The following is a 12,047-nucleotide window of genomic DNA, read 5'->3' on the forward strand; positions in this document are numbered from 1 at the left end:
CTGATATAGGGTGTTGATGTCATTAGACCACACCCCTTCTCATTACAGAGATGCACATCACCTAATATGCTTAATTGGTAGTAGGCTTTCGAGCATATACAGCTTGGAGTAAGACAACATGCATGAAGAGGATGATGTGGACAAAATACTCATTTGCCTAATAATTCTGCACTCCCTGTACTGTTTACTGTAGTCCTTCTAGAAGCAAGCGTTGCCACACAGCAGCCATCTTGAAATGCCTCCAGGCACTTATTCAAGCACTTGTACATCAATAAGGATTATAATAAGGGTTTATACTCCTACCAACAGCTTCCATTCAGGATTCTTTCAGTGGCATGTCTCTTTATTATGAAGTCTCTGCTGTTTTCAATCCCCATCTCCATATTTAACAAAGACATAAAAGTAGCATCCTTGCTGTCAACCAATTGTGCAGGAATCAAAAACTACAGCCATCATTGTCACATAACATCTGGAGGGCATGTAGATGAATTTTGCTTTGTCACTCTTTAGTGTGAGTGAGCACAATGAAAGATTGAAGCATTGGTTTCTGTGCCTGCAGGGCTGATTTCAATAAATAATATCATTCATACTGTGTGCTTGAGTATGGCTCTAGTGGCCTCTTACCCATCCAAACTTCTCCAAAGCAGCCCTGTCCCAGTTTGACCTCAAGCCGGAGTGACTCTCGTGGGATTTCCCAGGCGTCCTTAGCTAGTCCCTGAGTTTGCGGCTTTACTGTGGGACACACAGTCGTCAGCCTGTAGCACAGACCATCCGCATGTTCTACACAGGAAGAAGTACATAAAAAAAAAAGAAGGGGAATGAGTGAGTGAGTGAATGAGCTTTGATGCAGAGTGCTTTATCCACATGCAGTCCTGGCCACCAGCAGGTAGCAAACTAGAATCAAATCACAACAGATTTGATCCCCGTCCCCACACCTCACAGAAAAACTTTATTTCCAACATGCACTCCAGAAATAATCTGATTTTCACCATAATAGTATCCCGTGTTTTATTTTGATTTCAACTACACTAAAAGGCAAGAAGATCAAGGTTCTGGGTTTTTGTTTTTTGTTTGGCAGCAGCAGCAATCGCTACATCATGTCCTGCTGGAATTCTGCACACAAAAAGGGGAAAACAGAGGAATGAGTGGAAATCCAGCCTGTATTCAAACACTGAGCAGTTAAGATCCAGTGAAGATTTTCTCACTTGTTCCTGACTTTCTGTCTCCAGATCAAAGGCTACACTGCTGCAGAGCTTTGAGCCGTAACAGTTCTTTAAAAAAAAAAACCAAAAAAAAAAAAAAACCCACACAGCAGCGAGTGATTTCTATCAGTTATGTGGAAAAATGCGGTCAACACAACCAGAAACGCAGTCTCTTTTAACAAACACTCTCTTTTAAAATAGATTTTCTTACAAGTTTAACAGGATTTGTGCAGTTCGCAAAAACTGTTTGTACTGAATGTGTTTACACACCATGCGCTGCAGTCGCTTTCTTTTAAGATACCAAAGGAGACCTTTAGAATGACTGTTTATCAATACTGTGCAGATTTCAGCTACATGAGACAGTTTTTTTTAAAAAGTGAAACATTTTTTGTATTCATGGCCTCCTCTGGCTTAAGTCCCAGTGGGTTAAACTTTTTTTTTTTTTAGAACCTCGTTACTGAGTTACTGAGCTGTGACCGCGTCGGTGAAAGCGCTGCTTGTGACTAGTTCAGAATCACCATAGCAAAAAAGCCTCTGTAACACGCATACATATTCAACACATAGATCTGCAGCTGAATAATACATTTCCCACTGTGAGCACTGAATCTGCTGGTCTACACACTGTATGGAGCCAGAGTAGGAGGCAGGGGACTACTTGCAATGCTAAAACCCTTCAAAAGAATAAGTCTCTATGGTCTCAGTGACTTTTACATCACATCTGCCCAAATAACACCACTAGGCTTCATAAAACATGCATCTGAAAAAAGGAAAGAAAAAAAAAAAAAAAAAAAAAAAAAAAAAAGATCCGTCCAGTTATAAACAGCACTTTGTCTAAATGCGTTCCACACGTAAATAAGACGCCCGAGTGTGCAGAAGATGGGCAGCGTACCTGTGTAGTGTTTCACCAGCTTCTGTAATGACTCAAACTGCGCTCGTGTCGTGATGTAATAGCCGCCGTTGTCCAGCTTGCGGATCTTGTAGTGTTTGACGTTGTCTCCCTTTACATCGTCCCAGTCACGGATGGACAGAGAGTACGCACCTTAACAATCCACAGAAATGAACTTAGATGTGTTGCTCGGGAAAATAAACACTCTAAAATAACTAAACCGATAAGAAATAAAAAAAAATATTTAGCCACAGTCACAGATGAGCCTACAAATCTCATGAAGTCGGGAGGTGAACAAAGACATACAGATAGATCTATGGTTCTATTTTACAGTAAACTACACAGTAAAGCGATAATGGTGGGTCAAGTGACAAAGCATTACAGCCATTGGTATAGCTACGCTGCTAGTGTGTCCAGTTAGAGAAGGAAAGTGAAACACAAAAGTGCCAAAAATTTCAATCCACCAAATGAGAACTTGAAGCACCGGATCTCAATATCATCCAGTATTTAAAAATGCTACACTCATTCCACGAATCAGCAGGTATCTGTGTTCCTGTGATGCCCCCAGCACTCTATAGAAACATCTTTCTAAATAAATTGTTAGCAAATGTGACGTGGCAAGCTAACACTTTGCTCTTGTGTCCAAATAGAGTCACTTATTGGTCCAAAAGAAGAAAATCGTCATGATGCTAAAGTTCAAGTTTAAAGGGAAGGGGTGACGTCTCTATACCCACGCCCATCTTTATGCCTGTTATAAATCATCCTACCTTTAGTCGTCTCACTCTCTCGTGCCAAGAAAGTTCCCCGCTGGTTTCCTGGAACCAATAAATGGCGTTCTGCATCTTTGCGGCCCATTTTACCAAAGTACCATCTGCCAAAAGAAATAAAGTCAAACAATCAGTCACAAGAGGAGAGCCCACTGTGATGTACTGCACACAATTTACATTTTCTCCTTCATATAGTAGGGATATGTTTTTTAGTGATGTGACAATATATTTGACATCAACCAGTTGACAGGTATATGTGGAGTTAACATTATTGCATTGAAAATAAGGCAGGGGAAAAAAATATAAAATATAATTTAAGGTAAAATAATAATCACTTGTTTAAAACTTTGCTTCAACAAGCGTTTTGCATGTTTCAATTTATAATCATGTGAAAATAAAGTTATAAAAGATTTTGCAATCCCTTTAAAAACATATACCATGCTTTAATAGGTCAAAAGGTACAACCACCTTTAGCAGCAATAACTCGAAGGACTCATTTTCTGTACGACTTTATCAGCCTCTCACCTCATTGTGGAGGAATTTTGCCCCACTCTTCTTTACAGCGTTCCTTCAGGTTTGTATCTCAATCAGCTTGAAGTCTGGACTTTGACTGGGCCATTACAAACCTGATTCTTTTCTTTTTCAGACATTCAGTTGTAGATTTGTTACTGTGCTTGGGATCACTGTTCTGTTGCACGACCCAATTTCAGCCAAGCTTTAGCTGTCGGACAGATGGCTTCTGACTCTAGAATTTTTAGGTATATAAAGACGAATTCATGGTTGACTCAGTGACCAAAAGATGAACTGAGGGGTCTACTACAGAGGAGGTTCAAGAAAGCGAGGCTTTTTTTTTAAATTAGCTGGCTCGGCAAAATAAAAGGCTCCAGTCAGAGGACATGCACAGTGTGGTTAATCTTGTGTTATAATAAAACCCTTCAGGTCCTGTGACTGCAAAAAAAAAAGCTCAAATCATCACGCCTCCACCACCGTGTTGCAGCTGGTATGATGTGTGTTTGTTCTGATATGGTGTGTTTGGTTTTCACCAAATGTGACGCTTTAGCCAAATATCTCTACTTTAGCTCACCGCTCTAAAGAACATTGGTACAGAAGTCATGTGGTTTGTTCAGATGCAACTTTGCAAACCTAAACAGTGCTGCCATTTTTTTCTTCACCTGGCATCCCTTCTAAACAAGCTATACTTGTTCTGTTTGTGTATACAGTGTCTGGGCTTTGTTTGCAATTTCTCTGAACATCGCACGGTCTGACCCTGGGATGAATTTGCTGGAACAGCCATTCCATGGTATATTTTCTATTTTCCACTTGTCTCCCAGATGTAAATAACAAAAATCTACATTTTCTTGTTTGTAAGGCTTACTTTGCGAAGTTCAATCAAAGAAATTAGTTTTTTTTCTTTTTCTTTTTTTTGCTTCATATACTAAAATCCTGCAAACTCAGTCACAGTAAGTTATTTTTCATGCTAAAGGCAAAGTTGGGCAGGTTTACCCAGTTTTTTTTTTTTAATTTAAATGAGCAGTTTAAACCTCAAACATAAGTGAAAATGTGAAAATCGCCAACAGCTAAAAGAGAAACTAGGCCACAACTGTGTAAAAGCAGCAAAATGTTTCTGTCACACAAGAAGAACAGAAAAGAGAACGCCATCGGCTCCTGTGACAATACATGGCTTCATTGTTTAGACTCTCTGCCATGTGTACATGATGGGTTTGTCACATTGTGTGTCCACCCAGCAGCAGCATTTTGTCTTAATCAGAGGAAAACTAAGTTGGGTGAGGAACGGGAAAATAACAAGAAGGGACAAGAAAAAAAAAAAGAAAAAAAAAAAAAAGATAGACGTGGAAATAAAAGTTGTTGGATGACAGAGAGAGGCAAAGATACTATGTTTGGAAAGGCAATTGTGTGAGTTCTTACTCTTCAGCCTGTATGGAGTCTGCTGGAGCCACATAGTTACTGGGGATATAACCTTTCTGCCCAGTGTTGATGGAGCGCGCCTCCCACCAGTCGCCTTCCCTGAAGAGAGAAGTAAATTAGAAATCAGAACCACATAATACAAACACAAAAGTGTGACTTAAAAAAAGAACTATCCTATTCCAAAAGAAAGGGAGCTGGTATGAAAGTATACAAAGGGGGGAAAAAGACAGAGAGAGGTAGGATTATACATCATCCAAAGACGTCAGCAGTCTGAGTCATCAAAATGTGGGTGGAGTTCAGATGCTGAATGTTGTTGGTGTTTTTTTTAGTTTGTTTGTTTTTTTTTAATCAACAAACTAAATAACTGATATATTATATATAGTATTAAATGAACAGATCAAGAATACAAAATTATTTAATAAATGATGACTATCATTAGCTTTTTTGTAAAAAAAAAGAAAAAAATTACTTGTACAGATGATAAAAACATGTTTAAAATAAATTTCAAGGGTTTGAGTTTCTTTATTTTAATTGCAAACAACTGACAAAGACTTGTGATATGACACAAAGACCACATATTAAGCATTTAGTCAAAACAGGAAGTCAAGCTCAGCTTGCGATCAGCTGATAACAGCTAACCTCAGCAGGAAGCAATATTTAAATAACTCAAGATCACCTACAGTTACTGCTGTTGATGCAAACCCATTTGGAACCCACCCTTAACCCAGCTCTTCCTTTGCATGCATTACTTAATTAAAACCCCAGTTACACAGACCAGATTGGTCGGCAACCAACTGCTAACCATAAGGTGCAAATGTATTCCTGACCGGTTGATGGCGGCTGGTAGTGTGAAAATGTTCGCAAAAAGATAATGTGGTGCTGCACCAAAAATTTTCTAGCAATTGCTCTGGTCGCTAGTAGTTTTCATGGAAGACTGCAACTTGTCTGCAAACACTCAAACTACTCGGCAAGTGATAGTGAAACTGAAACGTGAGGCATAAAGCAGGAACAGAGGCCGTTTGACTTCAAAGTTTCAGAAGGGAGGCACAGCTTTTACTTTGGTGAGCGTTTATCTTTTCCAGTTTGCATTGTTCTTTTTGAAATTGCACTATCACCACAAGTTTCCTTAGCAACCAGAGGTTGCCGTGGGAGGCGATGGACTGGTTTCCAGGTCTGTGTGACCTGTGAGTCCTAACAGAAGTGGTCCTGACTGAACTACTTTTTGAGGGAAGTCACTGGCAGAAAATGGGAAAGTAATTTGTTAAGGAAAAGTTAAATTACGCCTCAATAACATTATAAGGCTTTGGAGCATGACATTGTGGGAGGGGGCGTGGCCAGGATTTTTGGTTGAGGCGCCATATTTGCAGGCCAAACAAAAAGCTAACAATTGAGCGGAGCGAAAGCACATGGATAACATCAGCTATGGGTCGTACTTGCTGTGTGGTCGGTTGTAATGTTAGATTGCATGACCGGCAAGGGAATAAGCTTGAAAATGGGCTACCTTTTCATTCTTTCCCCTCCTGGAAGCAACATGTGGGATCTCAAGTATCGGATGTTAGCAAACGAAGGCGTCAAGCCTGGATAGCAGCAGTGAGACAACCTGATATCCAGTTCTCTATTATCCCCAGATATCTGTTGGTGTGCTCCATCATTTCATTCCAGTAAGTTCATATAAGTTCATATTGCTCTTTATAGCCTATTAGTTTTATTTTCAATGTGCTCTGAGGTCATAGCGTAATAGAACAAACATCCTAATGAGTGATTTTGAGGATCTATGTTTTGCTAATTATTTGGCGTTATTGCAGGCAAACCAGCCTATGAAATGGATGAAACAAATCCTGACTTTAAGTGACAATAATTGCACACACAATATGATATGGAGATTGTGCAGTTCATTAATAAATGTCTAATCTACGGAGGGAGGGGGGAAATCAATCGCGTTTTACTCGCAGTACTCAAGTTGACTTACCTTTGTTTGAATGACAACATACTCACAACGCGGAGGCTTAAAAACAGCCAAATCTTGAACCCTGAAATCTTGTAAATTGGATGTGTGCCTCCAGAGATTTATAATTCCGAAACTGGTTCGCCATGTATGCACCGACTCCACATACAACAGGGGTGGGCAATTCCAGGCCCCGAGGGCCAGTGTCCTGCAGGTTTTAGATCTCACCTTGGGTCAACACACCTGAATCACATGATTAGTTCGTTTCCAGGCCTCTGGAGAACTGCATGAGCTAATTTAGCCATTTAAATCAGCTGTGTTGGTTCAAGGACACATCCAAAGCCTGCAGGGACACCGGCCCTCGAGGCCTGGAGTTGCCCACCCCTGACATACAAGGTACGAGAAGGTATCAGGGTAGGGCAATGGCGGTAGGTCATCAGGGTTTCTACTCCACAGCCATATTTCATACGGGTCCACATTACCAACGCACTCTATTTTTTCCAAGTACCGTCTCTTCGCATCCGGACGCAATCATTCTCTATCCCGTCCCTTTTCTTTTGAGCTGCTTTTAAGCATGGTTCTAGCAATCGTCCACCACAGTGTGCTTGTTTTGATTCGTGACCTGAAAATATGGCGCCGCGTTCCCACAATACATTGGGCCGTTATATCAACTCCAAAGCCTATAATGTTATATATGCTTTTTCTATTATTTAAAAAAAACAAAAAAAACAAGTAAAACTGATTGGAAAAGAATCAAAATTTTATAGAACGCTAAAATAAGCAAGTAGCCACAATTACTAGTGTGTTTAACAGCAGATGTGGAGCTTAAATTAAAAGTGAAGGAAGAGAGAATCTGTCTGAAAACCTTTAGCCAATCTGTACTCGTCCCACCTCTTCTCTAGAAGCAGATGGCATTTTCATCACCGCAAAAGCAATGTGGACACACACAGTGGTAGGATGGGACGTGGAACGTGACAAACAAGAAAAGCAGAGCACTTGGCACGCCGCCTATTTTCACACCTGAGCACATGTGGGGTACAAGGTAAAGCTGCTGCGGCAGGTAATGAGTGACATATTTCTCCATCCAAATCATGATATCCTTACAAAGCACTATGAGAACTAACATGACTGATACTGAATTGTCAAATTCAAGACTTGAGTAATCCACAAAATAAAATCAAAAGAAGTAAATGAGCATTGGTTTACAAAGCTAATTGGTTTGTCAATACTCTAATGAGCTTGACCTTCAGTGATCATCAAAGCGCCAATAATAAGCATCCTTTTTTTTGGTATAATGTCAGAAATTTAACTGCATGTTTTTCTTTGGCAAGAGAAAAATCAATGGACAGTAAACAGATGGCCCATTAAAGGAACCCATTAACCCAGACAGATCTCGGCCTTAATATCAGACCTGAATACACTGAAGGATTAAACACACACACACACACACACACACACACACACACAAATCCGCCTAGCATTTTGTCAGTGTAAAAAGCAAATATACTCACGTGTTGTTGATAATCTGAAAGCGATCCCCTTTTTTGAAAGACAGATCGTCTGCCGTCCTCGCTTCGTAGTCGTACAACGCTACAAAAAACGTTACACCACCTGAAAATGAGAGAAATTTAAACGCCTGATTCCTCTAAACACACACTCATTTTGATCGCTCTTTGTTACAGCCTTAAATTACAGATTAATACAAAGGTAAGATGGAAATATGGCAGAACACAGTGAAATATTGTTTCAGATATTTATTTTCCTTGCTATACCACCAGAGGTGGTCTGCATATACACCTGGCTCTCTCAGCTCTGATTTATTTTTAAGAATTCATCAGGGAAGCAGAATATTCCTCCTAGCGTTCTCAAACTGAGTGGCATCACCTCAAATTAAAGGGAGGTCATTTAATTTTTTATTCACAATAAAAAGAACTGACAAATGATGGAGTGCAGAGAGACAACGGGACTCAGATATGTTTATCTTGGGGAGAAAATTAAAATGGCTGTATTAGATGCATAGGAGCCCCTCAGGCCACAGCATCGTGAAAGAGCCATGAAGGGAATGAGGGATGTGTGCGTGCTTTAGGAGGCAACATTATGCTTTGTTGCATACATTTCCTGCATAATTTAAATATAAATCCACTCAGAGTCATTCTATGACCGACACACCCTTAATTCTAAAGTCATTCTAAGTCTAACTAGTGTAGGAAATAAAAACGTTCAATATGCAATTTGCATTTACTAAAGCCACTCAATCCAGTCCATGTTATTGTTTTTCTTGGCTCAGGAGAGGCCATGCCTCTGCATTGCTTCCCATAATACAGACCTATTTTGGGTTTCTGTTCAGCAATGATGTTTTGGCTGACTCGTTTCAAATGTCTCATTTGCATAACATCTGCTGCTTATAACGTCCTCTGCATAACAAATGATCAACTGAGTTTATTCTAAAGTTGTACAACAGTTTGTGCATCACACAATAGAAAGGAAAGCTGTTCAAGTCATTCATTTATAGCTTCTCTAATACATAAATCTATGAATACAGAATATGTTGATTCACCACAAACTAACCTGAGATGACACTGGGAAAGGGACTGTTCACAGCCACTGAAGTAAAGGAGGTGGAGGCACCGCCAAAGGGCGTCATGACTGAAGACGTCCCGCCAAAGGGTGTGAGGCCAGCAGCATGACTGTTGTAGCTGTTGTTGTGAGCATTCATAGCAGGTGAATGACCCATCATTGTAGGCTCGGGCCCATAGTGGCCCAGGAGCGAGCTGGCCGGAGTGGCATTTGAGTTGTCTGGTCGGTACTTCAGAGCCGGGCCCTTGTCCTCTTTACTCCTGACACAACCCATCGTCAAGCCTGCAAGGAAGAGGAAGATTTGACGATCAAATACCAGGATACCAGTAGCCCAAGAAAGATGCTTTGGGTTAAAGAGGCTTTTGTCACCCTTGTGGTGTAAATGCAATGCTGTTAACTATAAAATATGAAACACAAATGATATAATTTCCAAAAAATGTGTCCAAATTAGGCAAATTTTAAAAAACAAAAACAAAGTACAAATCTGTGAAAAATATCTGTAACATGAGCCACCGTCCTGTCTCGCTGGATAAAAGAAATTTATGCTAAACACCATAAATGTTGACTTGATAATAAGCTTTGTCATGAGGGCTGAACTTGAATGACACAAATGAACAGAAACTACTATGTTGTTCATCATTAGCCTAAAGCATTTTGGAGGGTTTCAGCCTGACTCTAGCATACAGAAAACAAGGAGTGACCTCACGTGACTTTACAAGTCCCGACAAAACCTCTCAAGGCTGCACAGCAAGAAACGATTCCAGCCTACGGGCATCTCTCCCCTGTGTTCACACTACACTGACACAGATTTGAAAGGGAGAAAAAGCCCTTTGGCATTCAGAGCTGGTGCTCTTCCCTCCCAGGCTTACTGATACACATGACTCAGTGAGTTAGTAATGTGTGTGTGTGGTCCAGGGATTACTCAAATTGTGAGGACCTGTATCTGTTTATACAGTCACATTATGGGATATTTGAAAAAAGTAATATTTTGGCTCATATCTTCAGAATAAGTTCCCAATAAGCCCCAAAAAGGAACTTTTAAATGACTGTACTCAGTGCAAGCATACCAACCACACCTGCCCTGGAGCAGTAAACTGGATGCTCGCATTGTGCATGAAATGCATGCTGGGATAAAGATATATAAAAGCATGTACATGGCAGTTTAGCAGTCTAGTCTGCACAGCGTATGATCTGGGCTCAAATTAGGAGAGTGTGTGATCGCAAAGAAACGTATTCGGTGTCTGAGTATGAGAGCTCATGTGCGTTGTCAAGGGTTGACAGCATCCTCTACAGTGCCTGCTCTGTTTACTCATTTTTCTCACCTTTGACCTCTATGTCAAACTACTTGTGTGTATGCAGGTCGAATGCATGTGCGCGCGCACATGCGCGTGGCAGCAGAGTGAAACAAGCTGCCACTACACAGCAGATGGATGCTCAACTCCAAGATTGCTCCAGTTTCAGTGACTCATATCCTGGCATTTGTAAAATGTTACAACATAGTTTCAAGTGCCCGTAAGTGAAGGGTCACATTGGTATTTGTAACAGAATAGCTGAAGTGTGCACTCATCCCTTATGATACCGTTAATGCTGAAAGGATTTGCATACAACTCTTACGGGTTTAATCAATCAGCACTTGGTGGAGATAAAATTACTTGTGGAAAAACTACATTTTCAATCAGTCAAATCTTCAATTCACACATAAATAATATGTGATAACACACAAAAATATCATAAATCCATCATATTCACAAAAACATAATCTAATCACTACCCTCTCCAAGTTAATCAATTAATTCCAAATTAATTCCAAACACTATCCATCTCATTTTATATAACTGTTTTGATTATGCAACCTATAATATATTTATATGGTATAAATAAATATGCCAATCTAATACACAGATTCAGCTTCATAAAAAGATGTTATATTTATTTATACATCATTATAAGTTGTTCTAACCACATGTATCCAAAAGTACTGTTTTTTTATAATATGTCATTATAAATGGATAATCGTTTATAGAATCTACAGTGTACAATGTTACTGTATAATCGCATATACTCTCTGATAATACTAACAATAATTATGTTAGGGATCAGTGGTAAACGGCAGAGCTGTGGCCAAAGTGAGTTGGCATGAATGAAGATATCAGATCATGGTTGTTTTTCCCGTCACACTTTGCGCTCATTACACTTGGTCAGAGAGACTGAGGGAGAAGGGAGAAGGACGTTGGTTCAGTGCATGTCATAAAAGAATGAGTCACAGTCCCTTCCTCACAGTGAGAACTACAGTTCATCAATTTAAAACCATCACGTTACGTTCTCAGATACTAAAAGCCAATGTAACTGGTACTGGGTGGGAAACTGAAAAAAAGCTGGATCGAAGCATCTTTAGCTTTAGTCGCTGATTTTACTTTTAACTTGTCATTCAAATGTCAAAGAAAAAAAGATAATGTGTGTTCAAATGCTGGATTATGGTTGAGTGTTTGCCTTGTTTTCTGTTTTGGTTGGCTTAAATCACATGGGTAAACTTTTTCATTGGTGTGTGACCTACGGCTGCACGGGCTGTAAATGTTTTAATAGTGTGTTTATCAGATCTGTAACATTAACATAATGGATTCATTGTTTATACTAGGGCTGAACGATATATCGCATTTGCGATAATATCGCGACATGATCAAGTGCAATTTTCTAACCGCAAAGGCTGCGATTATACTCTGGACATGTCCAAATTCATGGGCTGC

General features: G+C 39.9%; 1 protein-coding gene across 1 annotated transcript in view; it reads right to left on the reverse strand.

The window, feature by feature from the left end:
• Window positions 1–12,047, reverse strand: part of yes1 (YES proto-oncogene 1, Src family tyrosine kinase) — a 37,269-nt gene that overhangs the window by 12,632 nt on the left and 12,590 nt on the right. The window contains exons 2-7 of the mRNA XM_005742494.2: window positions 9,295–9,585; window positions 8,238–8,337; window positions 4,782–4,880; window positions 2,856–2,959; window positions 2,092–2,241; window positions 625–780 (exon numbers count right to left, since the gene is read on the reverse strand). Of these exons, the coding sequence (XP_005742551.1) occupies window positions 625–780; window positions 2,092–2,241; window positions 2,856–2,959; window positions 4,782–4,880; window positions 8,238–8,337; window positions 9,295–9,577 (892 nt within the window). The 5' untranslated portion in view covers window positions 9,578–9,585. The remainder of the gene's footprint in view (window positions 1–624; window positions 781–2,091; window positions 2,242–2,855; window positions 2,960–4,781; window positions 4,881–8,237; window positions 8,338–9,294; window positions 9,586–12,047) is intronic.

Source organism: Pundamilia nyererei, unplaced genomic scaffold (assembly GCF_000239375.1).
Source record: "Pundamilia nyererei isolate P.nyererei 1_Seehausen unplaced genomic scaffold, PunNye1.0 scaffold00121, whole genome shotgun sequence".
Classification (NCBI taxonomy): Eukaryota; Metazoa; Chordata; class Actinopteri; order Cichliformes; family Cichlidae; genus Pundamilia; species Pundamilia nyererei.